At 28.9% G+C, this 26,557-nt stretch overlaps 3 protein-coding genes across 8 annotated transcripts; 1 reads left to right on the top strand and 2 right to left on the bottom strand.

Annotated features, from left to right (window-relative positions):
- Positions 1-3,391: 3,391 nt before the first annotated feature.
- Positions 3,392-9,412, bottom strand: LOC107172809 (myrosinase 1-like). Of its 2 annotated transcripts, none has more exons than XM_089224130.1 (12): positions 8,937-9,412; positions 7,749-8,005; positions 7,503-7,636; positions 7,310-7,444; positions 7,124-7,246; positions 6,884-7,064; positions 6,699-6,796; positions 5,259-5,400; positions 5,008-5,156; positions 4,818-4,952; positions 4,652-4,758; positions 3,392-4,453 (listed from the first exon to the last, which is right to left on the bottom strand). In XM_089224130.1, the coding sequence occupies exons 2-12, from the start codon at positions 7,900-7,902 to the stop codon at positions 4,303-4,305; spliced, it is 1,509 nt and encodes a 502-aa protein (XP_089080256.1). In that variant the 5' UTR covers positions 7,903-8,005; positions 8,937-9,412; the 3' UTR covers positions 3,392-4,302. The 2 variants fall into 2 exon arrangements, with proteins under 2 accessions (XP_089080256.1, XP_089080257.1); XM_089224131.1 differs by having other exon boundaries at positions 9,142-9,412.
- Positions 9,413-13,242: 3,830 nt separating this feature from the next.
- LOC107165063 (terminal nucleotidyltransferase 4B-like) lies at positions 13,243-19,069 on the bottom strand. Of its 5 annotated transcripts, XM_015513119.2 has the most exons (12): positions 18,609-19,069; positions 17,962-18,111; positions 17,672-17,740; positions 16,666-17,044; positions 16,435-16,605; positions 16,208-16,325; positions 15,847-16,083; positions 15,630-15,776; positions 15,389-15,570; positions 15,053-15,257; positions 14,841-14,985; positions 13,243-14,774 (listed from the first exon to the last, which is right to left on the bottom strand). In XM_015513119.2, exons 4-12 carry the CDS (start codon positions 17,013-17,015, stop codon positions 14,542-14,544), a joined length of 1,788 nt encoding a protein of 595 aa, XP_015368605.1. In that variant the 5' UTR covers positions 17,016-17,044; positions 17,672-17,740; positions 17,962-18,111; positions 18,609-19,069; the 3' UTR covers positions 13,243-14,541. The 5 variants fall into 5 exon arrangements, with proteins under 5 accessions (XP_015368605.1, XP_015368607.1, XP_015368603.1 ...); XM_015513121.2 differs by lacking the exon at positions 17,672-17,740; XM_015513117.2 differs by lacking the exon at positions 17,962-18,111.
- Positions 19,070-19,594: 525 nt separating this feature from the next.
- On the top strand, positions 19,595-24,390 carry Pgi (glucose-6-phosphate isomerase). The gene is made up of 10 exons (XM_015513126.2): positions 19,595-19,907; positions 21,118-21,211; positions 21,602-21,793; positions 21,864-21,944; positions 22,711-22,926; positions 22,996-23,235; positions 23,300-23,626; positions 23,692-23,896; positions 23,978-24,044; positions 24,111-24,390. Exons 1-10 carry the CDS (start codon positions 19,777-19,779, stop codon positions 24,232-24,234), a joined length of 1,677 nt encoding a protein of 558 aa, XP_015368612.1. The 5' UTR covers positions 19,595-19,776; the 3' UTR covers positions 24,235-24,390.
- The last annotated feature ends 2,167 nt before the right edge of the window (positions 24,391-26,557 follow it).

The following is a 26,557-nucleotide window of genomic DNA, read 5'->3' as shown; positions in this document are numbered from 1 at the left end:
AATAAAATTTAAATTATACGACGTTGTTAAGCTTTTCAGGATAAAAGAAAAGCAATCTACAGTGATATTGGTGATAGTAAAAGCAGGTAAGCTAAGTATAGGTTTAGTTTTATTTATTTATTTTTAAAAATAATATTTGTATAATATTATTATTTTTTACTATTAAGGTTTCAAATGCATAGTTTATTAGACTACAATATTGTTTCATACATGTTGTTACATTTAACTATTTAATAATAATTTATAACAATAATCTAACCTAATCTAACTTTTGAACATTTTTTATTTTTACATTTTAACTACTTGCGGGAAGTTATCGTTGATCCGTGGTCTTATAGATATATATTCGATCTGAGCTCAGCAATCTTTATGAATTCGATTATTCTCTTTTCTTGTCCGGGACTGAAATAAGTCTACTGTGCCAGTGCGTACTCTAGCTGGTAACCATAATTTCCTCGTGTCGTGAGAGCTTGATTGGGCGTGAGATTTGGCCATTTTTAAGTAGATAGGTAGGTAGTTACTAGTTTTAATTGATTGAGTTTATTGTTATTGCTGGTTTATTTTTCCAAGAAATTATATTATTTATTGTAATTTACAACAATTAGCTAGAAGTAAGAAGTAGTATAGTATTACTATAGATATAGATATAGTATATAATAGTATAGTATAGCTACTATTATATTACATTTGTTATTTAATGTATAATCTAAATTATGTATATAAGTAGAAATATAATAATGCCGTATTAAATTCATAAGACGACTAATATTATAAAAATTATATTTGTTGTATGTATAGAATACATTTATTTTGAAATTATTTTTTTCTGGTCTGGCGTTAGTCTCTTTTTAAGGACTACCGATGACGATATCCAACTTACTTATCCAAGTTTTGAAATTAATACGGTACAGGGGACATTGGAAGAATTGCGGTCAGCGAAAAGATACATTATTAACACAATAACACAAGTCTTTATATTTGTATAAACCGGCATTATTATATTGGCTAAAATAATATGTAACATAATAAATCTCTTACGGTTTCTCTGCAGTTTCTCTCATTATCATTGGCCGGCAGTTCACTCCCATTCTCCTCTTTGTGGAATAGGCCTACAAGGGGACACCACAGTAAAAAAAACGCGCCTCTTGCAATACCTCATGTAATATTAAAAACGAAATATAATTGTCATTTAATAAGCTAAGGTGGTGAGGAAACTTGCAATGTATTACTGCAATTTACAGTGAATATTCCAAAATTACCTAACTAAATATCTATGGATTTAACTAAAGGATACTATATAAGTCTATAATCCTATAATGTATTGTATTTTGTATTGTAGGTACAGTTGTTGAAGTAATATTACATATTAACACTATTAACTAAAATGTTTTCTTTAATATAATAAATTAATAAACATATTACATATTATAATATAATAATGTAATATTATGTATAAAAGTATACACGATATTACGTTTACAGAATTGAGAACCTATGCGTTAAATTATTCATTAATATAATAATTATGTATTCAAATATTATGTAGACCTATAGGTTAGGCTATATATATAGGCTATAGCAGCTACAATAAATGATATATATTAAAGGTACGATATATCTTATTTCAGATTCGATGTTTTAAAAAAAAATAATAATTTATCAGGATATGATATAAGTTAAACGTTTTGACAATCTACATTCTACATGTTTTTTTCTATAGTTACGTTTATTATTAATTAATATGATTATAAGGACTAAAAACAAAAAAAAAATGTTTACGTTAATCGATGCTTAGAAGGAAAATATAATATACTTAGAAAAACATTGTTAAAATTGTTTAATATAATAATAGTACTTATATACCTCTGCGTAAGTATAATTGGTATATCAATAATAATAATAATATGGTATTTTGAAAAATAAACAGGTCCGAAATCAAGCTGATGATGATTGACAGATTAACAATTTAATGACATATAAACTCTGACTACTAATAAATGATGTTGTTTTAAACTATCGGGCGACGGCCTAGGATGAAACCTGGGATCGGCTAGTTTTTTTCCCACATATGATCCATGAGCACACAATTATATACACCCACCTGAAGGCTGAAATCGAAATGGCTGTGTCTTATAATAGCGAGACAACCGACCAAATCGAAGTAGGTGTAACTATTGAAGGAGTCACCATCGACAACGAAAAGATAATTATAACGGCATCCAGTATATGAAGCAAATCACGCATATTTGATAATTTCGACAAGGAACTAACCATTTGGTTAGGTGGGTCTACTCCATTGTGCGACGCAGTTCGCAGGAAGCAATGCGTCGGCGATCGCTCAACCGGACGGAGATCCCGTACTGGAGCAGTTGAGATGATTCTTATTATTTCATGTCGGCGTGGTTGCAGCGGCGGTGGAGCAGGTCGCAGTGGAGAACAGCGAAGTTACAATGCGTTGGATGTCACGCCAGACATGAGAACGGAGTTTAGGAACTGTTTTAGAGACTTGGTCGGCTGGCTGGAACAGGACAGGTGTCATCTGTCATTCCAATATAGGCAATGTGTGCACCACCGCGCGTGCGCGCGACAACGGACGAATGGAGAAGCATAACAAAAAGCGAACGCATATTTTGTTGTTGCTCCCTGAGGCCTGAAGTCAAACCATCCGAGATTCCACTCCCACCCGACTTAGGACAACGGACAAGATGAGGTGAAGCGGGATCGAGTAGGTATACTTGATAGAACAAAAAATTTAATAAAATTATGGTCGAACTTCTACTGTTGGACGGTATGCACTTACCTATACTACTTTCAGAGACAAGTAGCAGGTATATAAACTTAGGGTATTTTAGACTTAAGAGTACGTAACAGTGGTATTTGTTGTCTCCGTCTTACCAGTGCGTAATATAACAAATTTACGTCCAGCAGAACTCTTGTAGCTCCTTTAGTTTAAAAATTACAGTGAATCGACCTATTATGAAACTTGATAGTATAAGAACATTAATCTGTGTTTGTATGTTGGTTTTTTACGATAATTCAATTTTTAAGTGAGTTATGAGCATTTTTAATGTACTGTATATTATATGCTCATAACTCATAAAGTCATAACTCCTTAAAGAAGTTTTACTTCCCCAGAGTGTAACTCACACACTCTCATTTTTTTTTTTTGTATTCAAATCTATACAAAAAAATCATTACCGTTCATTAAATAATATGTATTTACAAACATAAATATATACAACTCAAAATTACACTTTCTCTTGTTCAATATTCATATATTTTGACAGTACATCCAGGCATTTTAATTACAACACCTATCTTAATTTGTTGTAAATTAAATTATATGCACATATTTTTGTATCATTTATATAAATAAAATATAATACAAGTATATTGATAGAATGTTACATTTATTGTCTTTTTTACAAATGCATAACATACCAAATTTTACATTCAGCAGATCACGTTTATTTCTGTCCATTTAAAAATTAGAGTGACTTGACTTTGTATAAAATTTAATGGTAAAATGATTATCTAAAGCATCTCATAATCATAAATGGACTTTTTATTATTTATAATTTTAATGCGAGTGTTCGGGCCGTACAGCGATTTTATTTTAATTAAATGTATCAAACGCACGACAATTAGGACTTTATAATCAAAAAAATTGCACTAATAATGTTGTTTAACCAAAAAAAATAATTTGTGATCTAAAAAATTTTTTATTGATATAATTTAATACAGTAATCAAGTATGATTGGATGTACATATATTTTAACTTTGATATTATTTTGGTCTTATTTGACGCACTTGGTATTGGCCGTAGACAGTGCATCGGTCGCAGCTGTCATCAGACTAAAACTGGCCTTTTGACCGATCAAGCCGATAGCCCATTTTTATTGCTTATCTATACGCTGACAACCGTGATCGACCACCATCGATCGCCAAAACTGAACAGTGAGTCATGATTATTTTAAAATGTACAAAAAAAACATTTATACAATTTAAGAAAATTATAACTCACTTTAAAATTAAAATATAATTAAAAGCCAATTAAATGCCAAAAAAATTCCCTAAACAATACAATAAATGTATAACATAAAGTTTACGATTCGTAATAACGTTTTCAAAATATTTAGATTTATTTTAAGCTATTACCTATTTATAACATGAACACATTATACTACAATAAGATAGTATTGATTCAAAAGCTAATAACAATAATATAATTTGATATAAATGTAAACTATTATAATATAAATATTGATAATAAAACAAATGTGAATGTTTTTTTTGTTTACTTTACAATTCAACTGTTTTACTAAAAGAATCAGTTAAATTAGTTATTAATCGGGTAGTGGTTATCACGTTCTTGAAAAATATATATGAAGCTTTTGGTGTACGAGTTCTTTCAGGATCATTAAAATCTACCTTAACAAGTCCAAAATGAATTCTGAAAAATCCAATAAAAATTAATCTTAAACTGAATATCTAATATAAAACTAAAAAATAATGTTAGACTATATTATTACCATATAAGATACATAAATATGAATATTATTTTAAATATAAATAGTATGTATTCCATTTATCATATTTATTCATAAACAAATTAAGATATTTATTAATTAGATGACATAATATAACGTACGTATAACCATCCATCCACTCAAAATTATCCAAGAGTGACCATACAGTAAATCCTATAACATTGCAGTTATTTTCATGTATTGCTCGTAATGTTGCATTTAAATAGCCCTATAAAATAAAAATAAAACTGTGATTACTTGTTGACTGTTGTCATACTAAAATTCTACCTTCATATAGCTTATTCTATCAAAATCATCTAATTGACCGTTATCTCCAAATCCATTTTCTGTTATAAACATAGGTGGATTACCATATTCATCTTTTATCCATACCAAAAGTTTTTTTAATCCAATAGGTGCTGTCTGAAATTTAATAACTTTAGTAACATACATAACTCAACTTTGATTTAATTATTACTATTAGCCATGGAGCAGGGGATGACTTTGGCCATGATTCATCAACAGATGTATAATAATTTGCAATAGCATTATAAGAATTTGGATCACCACATTCCTGAGTTACCAATCGAGAAGAATAATGATTGAGAGCATAAAAATCAGCCGTACCTATAATAATATAAATATCATTTTGGTAACTATTACTGAAACATTATAAAATATAAATTATCTATTAATGTTTAGTACAATATCAATTAAATTTGAATCTACCTTTGATTAATTTAATTTCATCTTCTGTAAATGTTGGTAATATTGACCACGGTCTACCTTCTTCTTTACTTTTTTTATCCATCCATTCTCTCATTATTGGTGGATAGTCTCCTTTGTATACTGGATAACTGAACCATCCCCTCTATGAACATATAAAAAACTTTAATAAGCACATATTCTGTCTTAAAAATTAAATAATAATGTGAGCTGTGTTCAAAAAGTATCCAAAATTTATTAGTTACACAAAATAGAAAAATGTAATACAAATGTACACTTACAGAACTTAAGAATAATGTACCAAAACATCAAAAGATAACTATTTAAAGTATTATTGATGACTTTGTGATTCCATACATAATAAAAGATACAATTTGTGACCATTTGAAACTTGGTAGCTTTTTCATAATATACCATTCCATTCCTAATATTTTCTTCAGAAATATTTTAGCTAAGCATAGCATTACTACTTTCTACTGAGCCACTACATTCCTGACATGGCTTCTTGTAACTTTTTTATGTTCCCCAAACTTAAATTGTTATTGGAATTGGTTAGATTTGAGTCACCCAAAAATAATATGAAGAATGCCACAGAACTAAGTTCTATTTCCATAGATGTTTTCTAGAATAGATTTTCAACTAGTGAGTTTTTGCAATTTTCTGAATAAAAAATCGAATGCTAGTACGATATTACGTCATTTCGTCTCAGTAATTTTGTCGCATGTCAATTTGTCGCGGTCAATTGGTCGTAAGACAATTGGACGCATACGACATTTTGTTGCGTGAAATATAGACGCATGCTATATTTGGTCGCGCATCATTTTATCGCATATATTTATATAGGTAGGTTCTAAATAATAATAATGATTTTAAATATCAGTCATTTTAGTTTATTTTTATATATAAAATGTAAAATTCAATTCAATAAAAATAATAATAATAATAATCTAAATAAAATATTTTAAAAAACACAAAATAAAAAAAATATTATTATTTATAAAAATTAAAATTATAAGCAATACCTTTATTTAGATATTTTTGTTTATTATATAGATATCAGTCATTTCAGTGTTTTTATCTATAAAATGTAAAATTAAATTAAAAATGTGTGTAATGTATGTATATGTGCGTTGGTAGACTAGTTAATCAGCTCATTATTTAATATAGTAATATACAAATTATAATATAATATATTATATTTTGAATTAAACACATTAATATAATTAAAGATTTAAATATATGTGCAACGAAATGACGCGCAACCAAATGTAGCATGCGTCGATATTACACGAGACTAAATTTCGTATGCGTCCAATTGTCGTGCGACCAAATGACCCCGACGAATTGACTCATGACGAAATTACCGCGACGAAATGACGGGATACCTACTAGTACACACGTCTTACATTGTAAAATGACATAATGATAAAATTATTCTATTACTTCAAATTGATTGGCTCTCTCAGCAGTATTTATATCATCTAGTGAATCAGCATTTTTTGGCAAGTAAAATAATCCACTTATTGAAATGCTTATTTTTCCTGAAAAAAAAATATATAAATATCCAATTCGAAATTTAAATATTAAGTGTAGGTTAATATAGGTTTGTATTGCTCTTTGTTGTATACCTTGTTGAGTAGATCTAAAAATCTCTTCATACAACCTATAAGCTTTTCCATGGGCAATAAGTTGTGTATGACCAGCCAAATAATACCCAGCATTATTTAAACGTAAGTATGGTGCAAAAGAATTAAAAGCATAACCAGTGGAAACCTCTAATGGTTCATTAATTGTAATCCACCATTTTACCTATGAAGAGTACAAAATGTAAAGACTGTTAATGTTATTAAATTATTTATTTAACATACTCTGTCTCCATAATAAGTAAACAACACTCTTGCATATTCCTTAAAGTAATCTGACATGATTGGATTCACCCAACCACCAAGATCTTGTAGATATTGTGGTAGATCCCAATGATACATTGTTACCTAAATAAGATTACATTTATAATCTTTTTACTTTATTTCAATCAAATATCAAATCATACATACAATTGGCATTATATTATTTTCAATAAGTTCATCAATAATATGATTATAGTATGCTATTCCTTTTTGATTTAATTTATTCATTTCTCCCGATGGTGCTATTCGAGCCCATGATATGGAAAAACGATAAAATTTCACCTAGAAGAATAATAAATTTAAATGTATTTTGAGTAAAAAAATCAATTTTTAATATTACATTTAAATTTTTTGCTAATGCTACATCTTCTTTATACTTGTGGTAGGAATCGCAGGCAATATCTCCATTTGTTCTATCTCTTATTAATTCCGGACTAGTATGAACCAGATGATCCCAGATATTTTCTCCTTTTCCTAAAGAATTGACATCCCTAATTATTTACAATTTATATAACTACAATAATTATTAGTGTTTTTTGTATAGGATCAATGACAATATTAAATACATATAAAAATGTTTGTTTACCATCTTCATTCCAGCCTCCTTCTATTTGATAAGCAGCAGTTGCAGTACCAAACATAAAGTCATTTGGAAATTTATAATCCATTGAATTTACATGAGAAATAATAAAAATTACAAGTAAGAACGTAATTTTCATCATTTGAATATTGAATGTCATTGAATTGTGCAAGAACACTGCAATAATTCTTAATAAAATGTCTCTTTTCAAATGGATAAATATCAATATATTTCTTAACTGGAGTCTGGCTATCAATTAAACCCTACACAAAAAAAGTGAATTTGTAGTAAGTGATACCCACTTACCTATAGGCTAAAATAAAAATAATAATAAGAAGAAAATCAAACAAAAACAAAATATATTTATTATTATATAATATTGGAGAATTAAAAAGTTGGTTTAGCCTATGACGAATGTGATAGGTAAATTATTACATGGTGAAATTTTTAAGGAAGGGATTCATTAAAAAAAATAAATAGTTATGTAAGGCATTTCAAATTATATTGACCCATTTATATAATATAATACATATGTATATTGTATATATATACCTAAATACAAAATATTAATAAAGAGTGCGGCAACTAGACAATATTTTTATTTTATTTTTTTTTTTGAGGCAGGAAGGGGGGTTATGACTCAATTAACCTTAGTTGGGCTACTGTTAATATGTATATTTTTAGGAGCTAGTATCCAATTTAGTATTTACCATTAAAAACATATTAATATACTGAAATATTATGTATCTATATATGTCTATAGTTACATAGATTCAACAGCATTAAATCATTTTTTTTTTAAATAATTTTTTTAACACAAAAATGAATAATTTTTTAACACTAATTCCAAAGTATTAATGTTACTATACTAATTACAAACAATTCAAGATTATCAGTACATAAACTATAAAGCCTATATTCAAATGATTTAATGATAATGAGTTAGGTTTCCCAATATTCTAATATATTAATAAGAGCTTTTCTCTAAGCATCATTAAATTAAACAAACTAATTATTAAGTCAAATGTTTATCCAAGATAGAATTCCTCGTACCCACACAATTAAATCCAATACCAACTACATACCTGATACAAAAAAAAAATTAAACACTAAATACCTAGGTTCGAATCTATAATAGGGTACATCTTAAATCTTAACATATAAATTTGGCTTTAAAATTTGTTCAGGACTTACATGTATAGACTCACACTTAATATATTCATTATTCAGGCATTCAAACTCGAAAACTTCATAGATATTATTATTAACAACCAAATTTCAAAAACAATTAATTATTTGCCTGGTGGTACCCTACCTATTAAACAATAAAGCACGAACGCCACGAACTAATATATATGTCTTAGTTCGTGTTATTAAGTATTAGTCATTAGATACCTACCCAACTCCTAAGTAGTAAGTACTTTTGATAAGATAATACATAGGAATAATTCAATAATACGATGTGCAATAACAAAAATTGTAGCTACTGAACGAGAATATATTATTAAGATATATCAAAGAAGGGCTCTAGCTCTACCTACTCTAGTCTAGAGCATAGAAAACAAAATAAATAAGTCAACTGAGTCTAGACTCTAGAGCTTAGCCGGCCGGCAGGCACCAGCTTATCAATCTGATTGGACTGCGAATAATGTGATAAATGATAATATTTGTGATGATAAATCTTTTATAGGCACGAGCACGATTTGTTTATAGGACCAATCATCTATACATATTGTAAAATCGAAAATCACGTTCACGTAGTCACTGATCGCTGTAACTCAAAAACTACACAACGCGCGAACCCGAAATTTGGAATAGAGGTTCTTCTCATATTTTCGCCGAGCAATAAGAAAGTATTTTCAAAAATGTAGCGTTTTAGTGGAGTAATTAACAATTATAATTATTCTATACCAATACGTATTGTGCTGCACGGCACGGGCTTATCGTGGGTTTCCAGCTACTTGCAGTTGCAAGGTTGCAACCTATCCTTTTTGCCCGAAGGTGAACAATAAGAATTGCTCCGAGAAGTTTATCCATAAAAATAATCATCGCGCGTACACCAAATTATACTTAAATAGTAATCGTCGCACAATAAAATGCACACCGATAACAAACCAATACACACTTACAAATTTATAAAGAAGATAAATTGTTCATTTGTTTGGTTTAATCTCTGGAACTATTTAACTGATTTTAAAATGTCTTTACCATTAGAAAGCTACAAAATCCCATGAATCTATAGGCTATATTATATCTTGATAAGTTGCCCTTAATTTTTTAATGTTAATTTGAGATCTTTTATAGTAGAAATAATAATAATATATTGAATATATATTTCTATACAATTTGGTATGGAAGAATAAGAAATAAGTAATTTGTTATTAGCACGGATTAATATATATATATATTAATCCGTGATTATTAGGCAGCAATGATTGCTGATAAAATAATATTATTGAATATACTTTTAGTTCTGTATATTAAGTTTTAAATGACTGTTATTCTTTAATGTAGATTAAGATAGGATAAATCGACGGGAAGTTTTGATCACGACTATAGCCTAGTATATAAACGACAAATTTACCAAAAATGTTGAATCATGTAGGAAGTCGGTATTTTTAACGGGCAACGAAGTTCACGGGAATCAGCTAGTAGACCTATAATATTAAGTCTATGGGACTAATCGTGCACCAAAGAACGAAGAGTGTAATATGGAGTATTATTATGATCATTGATGTTTCCAATAGTATATAATTATATTATATAGTATTTGATCTAAAATAAGCTGAGTACAAGGACACTGGACAATCACTGCAAGTGTGTGGACTAAATAGTGAATCCGGAAAATCTATGCTTCTCATATGGGCAGTTATATGTCTGTCTGTGATTGGCTCACGCATCTTCTGATTTATTTTGTGTATAATACTAGAGTCTAGAAGAAAAAAATTATGGTGTCCAAATAATGCACTTCAATAAACGTGACGGCGGTAATTCATTACGTATAATAAGTATAAAACATGGTGTTCACATAGGGTCGTCATTTTTAATGTGCAACGAAGTGCACACGGGATCAGCTAGTATGGTTATATAAATCGTACATTGTAATGTATAGTATTAAATAGTACACATATGCCTGATTTCAGTTTTCAATTTGGAGGGACTTAATATATTTAAATGAAACAGACTTGTGGGGATTTTAATATCATAAGATAATATGCCACCAGCCATTTTAATATTATTAATATTATAGGCAGTGGTTGAATTGAAAAAAAAAATAAAGGTGGACTCTAAATTAAGTCAGATAAATCAGATAATGTATATAAAACGGTACCGATGTAATAGGCAAACATAAATTAAAAGTTAACAACATTAAAACTTAACTTTATGTTGGCAAATTTTACGTGTACGATGGAAAAACAACGAAAAATAATGTATTATCCATGTAAATGTGACGTTAGCCATGCGCCAAATTTATCCATAATATAATTATCACGAAAAATATCGTTACCAGATGTTTATTATTTAAAAATGCATAACAATTTTGAGTAGGTAACAAGTTCAAAATAAAAATAATAATATATATTATAGTATTATACAGATCAATTGAATTATTTATAGTCTTATAGATACTGCTGATACTAGTTAATTTATAAATAAACCTAAAAGTTCTGGATGGATTGGATTAAACAATTTCATCATAATTATATTATTATAACATTAACATACTAAAAGCTTGTTAAGATTTTCCATTAATTTCCAAGCATGGGTGCAATATTTCATCCATCAATCAGCATGCCACTAGCCTTGTCGTAATGCATAGGTATCACACTATCAGATGAGTCATTCTCATGGCATAACACATCACTCTCACTCTCCTATGCCTTTTTTGAAATTAAATATCTACTAAAGTAAGTATTAACTAGTTCAATTAACTGTGAAATAACTTAGCTTTTTCCAATTAATTTAGATAGGCCGTCGACGTAATGCACAAGCAGTTCCTGCAGCGTCGTCGTCTCGTCGATAACAAGATAAAAAAAGTTAATTTAAATAAAATCCAGTAGATATTCTTGATATATTGTTGTCAGGTTTGCTTTGTGACGGTTATATCAACCTTATTTAACTGGTATCTGCATATTACCTGCAAATATTTGACATCGTAGACAATATGCACAGATCGAGGAACCTTTATACCATGGACATATAATATAATCTATTATATGTCTATGCTTTATACTCACATAGTTTGGGCCATGGGGATGACTGGAAATTTCTTAAGTTTCGAATAATATGTAGGTAGGTACATACAAATTTAAAGTATTTTCAACTCAAACATTCGGAACGTTTCTAGTCTACAGTCGATATTTCATCACAATATTTTATGTCAATAATTATTACTCATAACTTGTTATCGTCATCACAGATTAATTAAATGAAACAGTTTTTAGATTAATGTTTAATTCAATCAAAATATATTGATATCTTAGTAGATAGTTGACTAGAAAATAACAAATAATCAAAAAAAAAACGAATTTTCTTAAAATGAAACGGCTGTGTAGAAATTTAAATAACCAATAAGTTAATAATAATATTAATAATCTTATGAGATTTTCATCACTTTATTGACGTTTTCATTGGACAACCAAGATTTATTATGTTTAAACCATTATAAATTGTAGTTTTTAATTTATATATAGATTAGATTAAACTGTTAAACATTTTGATAGAAAAATTTTCAATATTGTTTTTATAGTTTTATATTTTAAATAAATTACAATAAAATTACATTTAATTATCAGTCTAAGCATTATTATTTTTTATCACCAAGCTTAAAATTAATTAATAACTTTTGATGTTAAAATGTACTTAAATTAATATCATGTTTTTAGTAGAATTATTTTTACTTACTTTAACCACATAATCGTTTATTATGGTTAAATTATTAATCACTCAAAATTGTTAGCAATGTATATGTATCAAATGCGCTCTTAGAGAAAGTAATTAATAACATAATAAGGTGAATTAAGATAAAACAGCCTTTTTAGTTTTGATTAACTTATTTCAATAAAATAAAAAACCATTAACTGTTAAATTAGATTTTAACTTTTATACTAAAATAAAATAAATATTATCACTAGAATCAATATTATTTGAAATAATATAGGCATTGTACTTAATCAAATAATATAGGTTTTAATTCAAAACTTTGATCGATTTTAAATAAACAAACTCTAACATAAATGATTTATTATAATTGGTACATACATTTTTTTTAGGATAAATTAACTTTTTTGATTGCCATATATATTATGGAACTGTTAATGATATCAGTAATTATTAAAGTCGATTTTTAAGGATAAAATGTAAGGCACCTAAGGAATAGGAAATATTACAAGTAAAAGTTGGAAGGGAGTTCATGGATAGTTTTGAATTTATTAAGGGCACACCAGATTTTGGCCTAAAGATGTTTATTACAAAAAAAAAAAAAAAAAAAGAAAAAAAGTAATAAAACAAAACGTATTATTTATACCTTTCAAAAAAAAATATACATTTTTTACATAATCTGGAGACATAGATAACAGTCTCCATAGTAACTATAGTTGCTTACTACTCATACACAGCGTTGTTGATACCCGTGCGTCATAAATCATAATCTAACATCTATTTACACTTCACCAAATAAATAATCTTATTGGTGTTTTTCCTTATACACATGCTTATACATATATACGAATATGTATAAAATAAAATATACACATACACATATATATGTAAAATATAAATTATTGATTTTTATGACGGTGTGAGAACAATGCAGTGCATTGTAGTAAAGTAACACTTATGAACATAGTAACAATCCGTAAACTTTTCATACTTCACGCTTATATCTAAACAATGCTAACAAAAGAAAGAGAAAAAAAACCAAAACAACTTGTACATAGCACTCAATATTAGCATTAAGTATAGACGAAAATAAGCTCCTATGAACGTGTTTCCACGTTGATGCGTTATTAGTTATTGAAAGACAGCGTGTCCGTACATAAATAACTTTCAATTTATTTGCACTCTTATAATAAATATTAAATAATAATATTTGTTTTACAACTACAAATTTACATGTAAATTAAAATTTAATTATAAAAATGACTAGGAACACAGTGGGCTTTGACGCGCGCGACTTTAAATGTTAACGCCACAGTTCTTTTATTTTTTTTTTCAATGCATTTTGTGGCAGTGACGATTTAACTACATAAGTGGAGCATAATATGCTTTTATGCACATATTATATTTTAATGTATTCATTATATACATATGAAAAAAAATTATATAAATATATGTATACCGCGGGACCAACAAGATGTTTTCCGAGTTGAATGAATTTGTCTTCTAATATTAGACATTTTCAAATGTACGAATAAATAAAAAAAATTATGTGAATATTTAAAAAAAAATTGACAGCTTCATAAAAAATCGCTGTATAGTTCTATTTAATTATATTAATTTTTTTCAAAAAAAAGCAAACCCAATTTTTTTTTTAAATTTAATTTTAAAATATTTTTTCAGAACTAATTATTAATTTTATATAACTTTGTTAAATATAATTTTTTCTATATAATAAATATGATTGTTTAGATTTAAGAAAAAAAAAATCGTCGAAAAAGGACGATCCTCATGTTTTTTTTTTACGTTTTTAATATTTTGTATTTTTTTTGTTATTTTTATTTTTATTTTTTTTATATTTTAAGTTATCATTTACTTTGTCTCGTTTATTTATTAAGTTTAAAGATTGGACGCGCACATTTTATCTTACATCTTGGGTTTGATTTTTTCGTTTTTGCCGTTTTGATATAAAATTACCAAAGTGAGGTTGGTAATTTCCCGTATACTGGTGTTTATTACCCGCATTTGGTCGGTAATTTTGATGGTGATTATAATTATTATTGTAATTATTGTTTGTAAAACCACGATGTTGGTAAGTATTAGCTGGACTAGTGCATATTATTCTTTGAGTTCGTGTAGGTGGGTGATTATTACCTAAAATTGTTTAAATCGCTTAACATTAATTTGTAATCAATTGAAAATATTTTTAATGATAATTACCAGGATTAATCATTTGATAATTTTGTTGATTATTCCAACTATTGTGTCTATGATAATGTGGATTTTTACGTCTGGGTTGGTAATTACTATTCTGATCATTATGGTCGCCAGCATCACTTAATTTTTCTATACTACTCTCAGAGTCCTAATAAATAAAATTTACATCAGTTATAAAAGAAACAAGAACAAAATAAGTTTACATAGACACTTACAGATTCAGCTGATCCAGAACCAGAAGATACTGTAGAAGCTCTACTACTAGTAGTGGTGGACACACTAACATTGTTACTAATATTACTAGTGGTCAGATAATTATTAATTATAACTCTTTGAGTATTTTGTAAGGCATAAGTATCTCTAACCCACTGCCGGTAAAGTATAACTTTGTCATTAACTCGTACTATTCGCCCGAGTATACTGTGACAAAAAGTAATTATTTACATTTAAATAATAGAAATTAATTTAATATATTATGAATCATTCAAAAGTTTAAAATGAATAATTCATTTCATTACATGTGATAGAAATAAAATAAAATAAAAACAAACCTAAAATTAGGTGAAACAATTTGAGGGTCAAGTGCAGCTTTTAATGTGGTAAATGCATATTCAAATACACTTTTTACTTGAAGAGCACCATAAGAACCACGACCAATATCATTTCCAGGGGTTAATGGATCCTCTATACACAAAATACTTGGTCTATGACCATCAACCATGTCTTTTTGGACCTATAAAAATATATTAATTAATGTACATACTGTAGGAACTATATAGTATGTTTTATTACTTCGTCTTTAGATATGTATAATCCACCATCTTTTACACGTATAGCTGTTAGCATATAGTTAAATTTTTTGCCATAAAGTTCAAAGAACTCTATTAACAATACACCTAGATTGGCAGTGGGGTAATTTAAATCTCCTCTAGGATGTAACTATATACATAATAAACATAAGTGATATTTTTTTTTAAATATACATGAAATATTTTATAATTTAAGGTACCTGCAAAAAACTGACGACCATAAGGATCAAACTATAAGAAGATATGCCACCATAGAACACTTCATTCATGTCCCGCTGGGCTAAAAATTGTTTTAGCACTAACACAAGTTTAGGAAGCATTGGGAAAACATCCATATAATGTTTAATCATTTCAGCTGATTTAACACCATTATTCATGTTAAAACTAATATCCACTCTAACATCAGTAGCCTTATCTGTCATTTTGACGATTGGAACCTAAAAAAAAACCAGGGGAATATATATGCATACAATTAAAAAACAATCAATTAACAATATATATATATATATATATAAGATCAGTAATAATTAAACAATATTCATAATAAAAGAAATAACTCACCGATGCTTTGTCAAGAACTTGAATGTTTTCATTACAGACACTATTTTTAAGTAGAGCTTGAGCAAGTGTATGCAATGGTAATGTATCCCATTCTCCTATTACTACCAGATCCATATCACTAAAGTATAAATAATAGTAAATACATTAATAGTTTAAACATTAGTGACTTTAAATGATAAGATTATATATTTTTATATATATTACAGGATATTTATGTGATACTTTACCTAGTGGGCAAATAAAGTCCAGTTCGAAAACTACCAAACACTTCAACTTTAGCTTTAGGCCATTCAGCATGTATAACATTAGTAACACGTTCCAGTACATCAAGCCGCATGCTATGCTCTTCTGGTGTGGCGGACATATATGCAAAAAAGTCTTCTATCTCTTTATGGAGGCTAAATCGTTAAAATAATGATTATAATTAAATTTTTTATTTAATTTCACTTCAAACATACGTGCAAATTGGTTGGCGGTCATAACTTTTTCCATGCCTCCATGGACATCCACCAAATTTGCCAATGTAATGAGCTTGCATTTTGTTCATGTCGTATGTACTGGCTATATTTGTGAACAAGCCGTGCTCATATAAATTACTAGTTTTAATTTCTTGATCGTCTATAGAGAAATCAAACTTCCAATCCAACGGCAACGTATATTCGTTGTCGTCTTCTTCTTCTTGAAGAGTTTCAGTACTATACTTATCGTCGTTACTGTCTGTATCTTCAGAGGAGTCCAAAATTCTGGACCAAAATTCTTGAGCGGGACCTACTTGTTCTGGTTGCAGCCAACCTATCTGAGGATCCATTTAATTCATCACTAATGCGGTGTCGCACACTAAAAAGTACAATTCAATATTAAAAATTTTTCTAAAAATGTACCATCTACATTAAATGAAGCAACCAAAATTTAATAGAAATAAAAGATTACGAGTTAATTTAATAATTTTTTGCTATCTTTTAGTAACATACATGAAACATATAAAGAAATTCTCTGAAAGCCATTTGAAGTAAAAAAAAAATAATATTTTTTAGTTTTTAATAATATCTATCATGAAAGAAGAAGCTAAGATTTTAAATGTTAACCTAACATAAATTAAGAATTTTTTGTTACAAATTTCATGTAAAACTAAAACTAATTAGAAATAAGCTGTTGGTAAATATTAATTGAAATTAAGTATTGAATTTTCTTGATTTTTCTATCATAATGCATGCATATTTTTAGTTATGTAAGAATTTAAGCAAATAAATACTTCATATGACCCTCACAATTTGTATCAAAGCAGAAAGTAGACAAATTCAAATAATGAAGGTATAAGAATAAAAAAAAGCTTGTGCTTAATAAGTCTTTCTTATTAAAAATGTAAAGATGCAAGTGAAGAAATAATAATAGTTATAAGATATAAAGTATAGGTAATAAATAGAAAACTGAAAATATACTTTTACATAAACATGATTCAAATACCTAGAAATATTAACAGCAGGATTCATTGCGCCTGAAGAGGACAATTCTTATTTTCTGAATATCAATCACCTTAAACCCAAATGTTCACACTATTAACCATATTTTTAAAATAATTTTTATTAAGTAACATATTTAATGTAGGTGTATCTAAATGATCTCAAGTTATTATCTTGTTGTTTTCAAATTATAATGATTTGTTTTCATTAAACCGAACGCAACCCCGCCCAATAATTGTCTTGTTAAATTGAGGTTTAAAAAACTTCTATGAATTAAATAACAATAAAATTTACCGAAATAGAAAAGGATTTCTTCCAACAGTAACATATAAGTTATAACAGTATACAACCTATATCTCCTTCAAGAAATATATTCTAAATTAAAATATTTTTGAGCTATACACCACCACATAGTTTTGAATTAAATTTTCGAAATTCAACCACCTGCAACAGTTTGCATGTAGGTTAAAAACTGCTCTAGGCCACAGGAGAACACTTCACACAGCTCCATGGTAGTCTAGGGAATTGAGAAACTTAACTAACAAAATATGACAAATAAAATATATATAATATAATATTATGTGACAAACACCAAACCAGGATGAGTATGATTGTTACTGCAATCAATCCTCAGTAACCTAATAATGATGGGTTCTGGAAGGGGGAATGGCGATTGGCAAATGGATAGATATAATTAATTATATTATGTTGTAAGTACAAACTAAAAATTTGCGGACAAAAAAGTTCATTGATGTGGGTGAAGGGGGCCAGGGGGTGAGGTGCGAAAGTGTCCACGGGGCGGGGATAATAAAAGCGCGCGTGGTCCACGAGTGTCGATGGTCACGGCGTAAGGGTGGATGCGAGGGGCATGTGTCCACGCACGGACGACGGACCGGTGGCCACCTTAAACGGCCATTTTGCGCCCAGACATATTTACTTACCACTGGTACGATAAATCCGACGTGTACGTCGACTGGTGCGTGCAGTCCGGTCACGACTGTTCAGGCCTCTGGTACGACGGCACTACGGCAGCCCCGTGAAACTTAATACGCCATTCGGACGTTTATCATTTTTAAAATGAAAAAAACAAAACAGTAATAATAACACACATGCGTGTATATGAATATGATGTATTATTTGTACCGTGCATGTGTATGCGTGTGTTATTAACTGGTGTGGGTGTGTGCGTGTGAATTTTGATTTTCGAAAAATCAGAATATTTTGATATTGTGATGTCCAGAAAAAAATTGATTGCCCGTTTTCGGATAGAGCCAAAAAGGAAACACCACTACTACGACCACTACTACTACATATAATATATATATATATAATTTTTATTATTATGGTTTACTACTCTACTATTATTTGTCTTGGAAACGAAAAAAACTTATGATAAGACGGCGTGACATCGGCAGCGATTCCGTGTATTTTTTTTTTCATCAAACGAGTAAACGTCGCGCCGTGAGATTTCAGACGAAAATCTATTTCCGCGTTCGGCTCACAAGTTATTATAATGTAATTTATTTTCGCGGTGTTATTAAAATAATATTATTCGTCGGGTGAGAGGGAGTAATTTGTAGTGTGAGAGAGACTAGAGAGAGGCAGAAAAAATTTAAAATAATAAAATTACGTACACCACTTAAACTCGATACATATGTTGTGTTTTTCATGATTTTCTCAACTGTAATAGTGTATTGGAGAATCGCGACAGACTGGTTTAGTGGTTTCCCACCCATAATCTCTATCGATAGCGCGCTCGCGCGATAGTCCGGCTGCGGCGGCGTGCCGGTCGACCTTCCCCCTCTCCACCGTTCCGACCGAAGCGGTGTACCAGTACCATGGAAGCCCTGTACCACCTAACCGCCTGAAAGCTGTAAAGTGATTAGTGAATACGAGAAAATCGAGTTCTCCTTCACTACACGACCATTAAGATAATAATTATCTATAATCTCGACACATCGTCATCAAAACCGTCTGCGATTGCAACGCTCTATTCACTTTTCGCAACACCGTCCGAGAGGAACGTTTGCGTTTCTATCATCAATACCGTTGAGCACAGACTTCACACTCGCCTACGCCGGCCACCCCAAACGAATCACCGACTGGAAAATGTCCGGAAAAGTGCTACTCACCGACGACGCGGCGTACAAGGCCCTAGCCGAACACTACGCAACCATTGGTTCGTCGTTGAACATGAAGAATCTGTTTGCCAGTGACAGTGATCGTTTTGACAAGTTCAGGTGAGATTAGATTGTATCAACTACTTTTAATATTTTCGAACTACGGTTCGTCCCGTCTGATCTAATACTACTTAGATGTACGCCAATGCTTTAAATACCCTTTATTAAAATAAGTCCCTGGGCGTTTTGTGGATTCGTTTTTGATTACTTGGATCAGCATCTGGTTGTGACTCAGACTCAGTGTTTGAATGACAAGGATACTTTTTGATATTATAAAAAATGAAAATAAAATAAAACCTTCATAATAAATTCAAGTATATCATTCATAAATCATAATAGGTAATAAATTATAAGAAAACTTATTCGGAGGTTAGGTGATCACCCTCAGCTCCCCTATAAATGTCCATTGATCCAATGTTTCTTAAGGTAAATATTTTAAATTTTCCAAGTTTAAATTTTTTTGTGTATAAGTAGTTACACTTTGTAAAACTACTCATCAATACCTAGTTGTACCTTCTACACTTATGTCTTGTAAGTTGTAGTTCTTATTTATATTCTGATAATCTCGAGAATATCCTCTATTTTAGATTTCTTAGGTGGATTTTGATTTTCATTCTAAAACACATTATACTGAATTCATAGTTATCATAATATTTAAAAAAAGGTACTATTACTTAACTAATAATTTACAATATATTAGACAATAATTTAGTCTACAGACTGATTTGATTTTAAACAAAGTATCATAAATACCATCATTTTTTAATTTTACCTATGTTATACATTATATTTTTGTGTTATTAATAGGTGTTTGTTTTCATGCAGTTAACATCATGAAAATGATGTAAACCATGTTTTAAGCATTGACCCTCAAATAGATAATATTAAACCTATATAAATATGAAAAGTGAATTGTTTATATATCAAGGATTTGTAAAGAAAGAAACAGTATGGGCTATGGTCAATAGTCACTTCTTTCAAGGTTATTATTTTTTGATCGTGAAAAATGATTTTTTCCTGGATCTTGTGACCTTGTGTTCTAACATTAATTTAACACATAGTATTTGATAATTTGATAAATTATAAAACATTGTTATGTAAATTAATCATTTTTAAAAGGGTAGGTATTATGATTTAAAAAAAAGTTATACTTAATATAGTGCTTTAGATTTTATCTTAATTTAATGAAATCAAAGTAACCAATAGATGTCTATACTTACTTATTTATTAATTTCAATGGTTAATTTATTTATACTTGTTTTTTTTTTAGCTTACGATTAACTACCCCTAATGATGGTGACGTGTTACTTGATTATTCAAAAAATCGTGTGGATAAAAAAACTTTAAATTTATTGTTTAATTTGGTAAGAAAATATTTATTTTTTTTATATAGAACACTGACCTTTAAAAAAAAAAGAAATATGAATGCCCTTGAAATAAGTTAGTGAAAGTTTATTTGATTATTAAAATATATAATGAATATTTCAATTAAAAATTAAACTATTGTATTTTAAAAATACATGCGGTTAATATATCTTGCTGTTCTACTATCTTAGCTTTATAAAAAAACAATCATACATAGTAAATATCCTACTATGTTTAAGCATTTCCTGGGTTAATAATTATTATTAAAACCAGAAAAAAATACAAAATTAATATGTTAAATAATAGCAATTAAAATTCTTAGCAAGAAATATAATACTTTTAATGTTTTCTTTTATATTAAATGATAAATTTTTCTTTGATTAATTCAGGCAAAAGCTCGTAAAGTTGAAGAAGCTAGGTCTGCTTTGTTTAGCGGTGAGCGAATAAATGTAACAGAAAAACGACCAGTGTTGCATATTGCCTTACGTAATCGGTCTAATAAGCCAATAGTAGTTGATGGCCAAGATGTAATGCCAGAAGTTAATAGTGTTCTGAAGCACATGAAAGAATTCACTGAAGAAGTAATACTTGTACCTTAAATATTTTGAAGATGTAGAGTTAAAAATCTTAATAAATATTTTTATTATAAAGGTAATATCACAAAAATGGTTAGGATACACAGGAAAACCTATTGAAGATGTAGTCAACATTGGTATTGGAGGATCAGATTTGGTAAGTTTTTTAAAAAAAGTTAAACCTTTCATAGACTTGAATTATTTGATAAACGTAAATTCTTCAAGTTTTAGAATGTAAAGAAAAGGTTAGATACAAATATAACAATATATAATAGATTTCTCTATTTGCACCTAATTGAATATAATATAATAAATTGGTAATTCAAACTAAATTAGATATGAGATCCAAGCTGTATTTGGCTTAAGTATATTTTATTTTGTGTTAATAATTGCTGTATCTCAATTTCAATAGTCATAATTACATAATATTTTGTTTTGTTTAATAATTGTTAAAATTATTACCCATTTTTAACAATTCACTCAGACTAACTATAATATGACTATTTAAGCATTTTTATCTCATATCACGTGATTTAAGCTTTAACTTTTTCAAGGTTACAAACAACCAGTTGACTTTATTATTCAGCATTCAGATAATTGATTCCATGCTAAAATATATTTTTGTTTTAACAATACAAATTCTGATATTATCTTATCTTTCTTATGGTAATAAGTTATTAGTTCCAATTTATTATAGAATTGTTTTGCCCTTTAAATGTTTGCAATATCAGTTAATTAATATATTTTTAGCATATATTTAATAATTAAGTAGATTGTGTAAAATGTAAATTATTATGGATTATACAGAGTGGAGCATTGAAAAGGGCGATTTTCATATCTATATATTATATAAGATAATCACCCTTATTTTTGCCCACCCTGTAGTTAGTTTAATAGTTATTCATACTAGATGACTTTTCCAGGGTCCATTAATGGTGACAGAAGCATTAAAACCTTATGCTATAGGTCCCCGTGTTCATTTTGTATCTAATATTGATGGGACTCATTTAAAAGAAGTATTGAAGAAGGTTAAACCAGAAACTGTGCTATTTATAATTGCTAGCAAAACATTTACCACTCAAGAAACTATAACAAATGCAACATCTGCTAAGAAATGGTTTTTGGAAACTGCTAAAGATGTAAAATTATATATATAATATATATATTTATACCATTTATAAGCTAATTTTATTCTATTATTTTATTAGGAATCCAATGTTGCTAAACATTTTGTTGCTCTCTCTACTAATAAGGAGAAAGTGACCGAATTTGGAATCGATAAATCTAACATGTTTGGTTTTTGGGACTGGGTTGGTGGACGTTACTCACTTTGGTCAGCCATTGGTCTTTCAATATGTTTATCTATTGGTTTCGAAAATTTTGAATCTTTATTGAGTGGTGCACATTTTATGGATCAACATTTTGTCAACGCTCCGTTGGAGGAAAATGTTGGTTTTTTTAAAAATACTACTTGCATTTAGTTAATTAATTTTCATTATTTTTTGTTTTCAGGCACCTATTATTTTGGCTTTATTGGGAATCTGGTATCATAACTTCCACGGTGCTGAAACACATGCACTTCTTCCTTATGATCAGTACTTACATAGGTTTGCTGCATATTTCCAACAAGGTGACATGGAATCTAATGGAAAATCTGTTACATTAAATGGTACTCCGATTTCATCATATTCTACTGGGCCCATTGTCTGGGGTGAACCTGGTACAAACGGCCAACATGCATTTTATCAACTAATTCATCAAGGTACTCGTCTCATACCAGCGGATTTCATTGCTCCTGCTGTTACCCACAGTTGTATTAGTGAAGGAATTCACCACCAGGTAACATGAATTCATTTAAATTAAGTGCGATTGTAATCAAAATTACACTTATTATTTATTTACAGATTTTGATGGCTAACTTTTTGGCTCAAACTGAAGCACTCATGAAAGGTAAAACTCCAGATGAAGCACGTAAAGAGCTTGAAGGATCAAATTTAGACGGTGCTGAACTTGAAAAGCTGGTTGCACACAAAACATTTTCTGGAAATCGTCCAACCAACTCAATTGTATTTAAGCAAATAACTCCATTTACATTGGGATTATTGATTGGTAAATATAATTTGATTGTATATAATATATTTTTAACAAGTTATTAAATTATGTTTATATATATATATATATATATTATAGCTTTGTATGAACAAAAAATATTTGTCCAAGGTATTATTTGGGATATCAATTCGTTTGATCAATGGGGGTAAGTTTACTTCATTAATCAAACATTTTTTTTAATTTAACATTAATTTGTTAATTGTATCTTTAGTGTTGAACTAGGCAAACAGTTAGCCAAAAAAATTGAACCAGAACTTAAAACGCCAAACAAGATTACTAGCCATGATTCATCAACTAATGGTCTCATCAATTTTATCAAATCCAATTGGGCTTAATCCATACTGGGCTAATCCAGTCTAATTTTGTTATTATTTATTAAATTGTTTATTTAGAAGGCTAGTATTTGTGTGGAAACAAATCATATTTTTATCATTTGTTTAATTGTTGTGTAATAAATTATTAGAATTTGATTTTAAATCACTTTACATCAATCTATTAGTTTATTTTTATTGTTATGTTGAGTTAAAAAAGATAAATCATATCATTTTAAGATCTTTAAAAAATTCGTTAGAATACTATAAGTTTAACCAAATAGTTAAAAAGAAATGCAATTTCGCAATACAAACAAACACATTTTAAACTTAACTTCTTATCAGAAATAGTGTTAACATATTGAATTGTTTTAATTTCATTTGGAGTTTAAACTTAATAATTATCTTTTTCTGGGAAAGAATTCAAACCAAAATGAATATTTTTCAATTTCATTTAAAAACATGTAAATAATGTCGACGTTTGTTTACCAAACCGGGACGATGTTAATAGAGCCACCAGACAGATTAACCATGTTTAGGTATATATACACATTATACTATAGTTAATATCGGTTCTCAGTAATTTATTTAGATATAACAATTTTAATAACAAAACCAATAATCTGAATACTTTAGAACCCAATACCTGTTTAAAACAAACCATTAAATTGAGATAGGTACATCTTATTTAGAATATGGTTATTTTCTATACTCTTTCACGAGAGAACGGGACCGTCTTCTGACCAAAACTAGTCGCCGCCGCGCATCTCTCACTCAAAAACACAAAATTGAAAAACGGGTCATTAATGTCGGTAACTGTCAATAATTAGCGAATACGTGGAGGGGATTTCACAGGCAGACGAGCTGAGTCTGAGCTCATTCTACATGCGCGAAACGGTCCCGTTCTCTCGTGAAAGAGTAAAGTTGATTTTACTTAAAAATCTTAGCTTTAAACTTTAAAGCAGTTCCATACATTTAGAATATTATTTATTATTTTAAAGGTTGCATACAAAAACCGCACACTTTTGATTTTGACCCTAAAAAGGTCGATAGCCAAAAACCGCACAGCTTATCGGTCATTGTATAACAAATTACCGTGCATTTATAGTGGGTTAAAACCGCACACTATTTTTAGGTAGTGAAAATAGTGAAAAGATAAGATTATAAGATATGTACTATTCAATAATCAAGTATTTAGTTGTCACTCGTTATTAGTCGGTCTCGTGTCGGTTAGTGTACCTACGTCTATAACTTAGTGTAAAAATGTTAATATCTTAAATTTTTATAATGGATTTTAAAATTATTGAAAGTAACAAAGGGAGCAAGTGCTTATTACTTGATGATTTTAAATACAGAAAATGTAGAGCAAATATTAGTGGAAATGTGGTTTGGCGGTGTTATATTAAAAATTGTACATCCACGGTTGCAACATGCAGTCAATTGAATAATATACTAAAAATAAATAACACACACAAACATGAACAGGTGGAAACTGTGAAAATTCAAATTCAAGAGGTACGTAATGTATGTAAACGCAAGGCTTGTAATGACATTCATGAAAGACCGCGAAAAATAATACGGAAAGAGGTATCATCCATAGAGAATAATGAAGTAATAGGAAGCAATGACGTAAACTTAATAAGGAAGTCGATATATAATGAACGTAGGAAACTTTTACCAACTTTACCGAAAAGTTTGGAGGACGCTCTAAACTTTGTTTCAAATAGTGATATTTTAACCTGCCAAAATGAAAAAATGACCTTCGTGTATAAACAAGATGAAATGATTATTATTACGTGTAAAAAATATATTGAATTTTTATGTAATCATTGTGATGAATACTTGGCTGACGGTACTTTTACATACAAACCAAAGTATTTTTATCAATTGTATACTATACACGGATGGAGCAGAAATTATTATTTTCCTTTAGTACATTGTTTTTTACCTTCTAAAACTGAATCGTGTTACTTAAAAATGTGGGTCAATATTAAAAATATATGTTTGGAGTTAGGACAAGTTTTAAATATAAACATTATCCATTTTGATTTTGAGATAGCTGCTCATACGGCTATGCAAAACACATTTTCTGGAGTAACAGTTAAAGGCTGTAGATTCCACTTTGGTCAAGCTTTATGGCGGAAAATCCAATCAAACAATAACCTTCGGCAATCATATAATGCTAAGCAAAACGTCGGCAGTCGGTTTAACTTTGAAAGTTTTAAATTTTTTTTAAATTAATATTTTAAATTTTAGAAATACCTATAAATTTTTAGTTTTACATTGTTTTTTTAAATTAATATTTTAAATTATTGAATATATACATTTTTTTTGATGAACTATGAGA

Source organism: Diuraphis noxia, unplaced genomic scaffold (assembly GCF_037042655.1).
Source record: "Diuraphis noxia isolate RWA-SAM2 unplaced genomic scaffold, SU_Dnox_SAM2 contig0003, whole genome shotgun sequence".
NCBI classification, from domain to species: domain Eukaryota; kingdom Metazoa; phylum Arthropoda; class Insecta; order Hemiptera; family Aphididae; genus Diuraphis; species Diuraphis noxia.
This window is presented reverse-complemented; position numbering and strand designations above follow the sequence as displayed.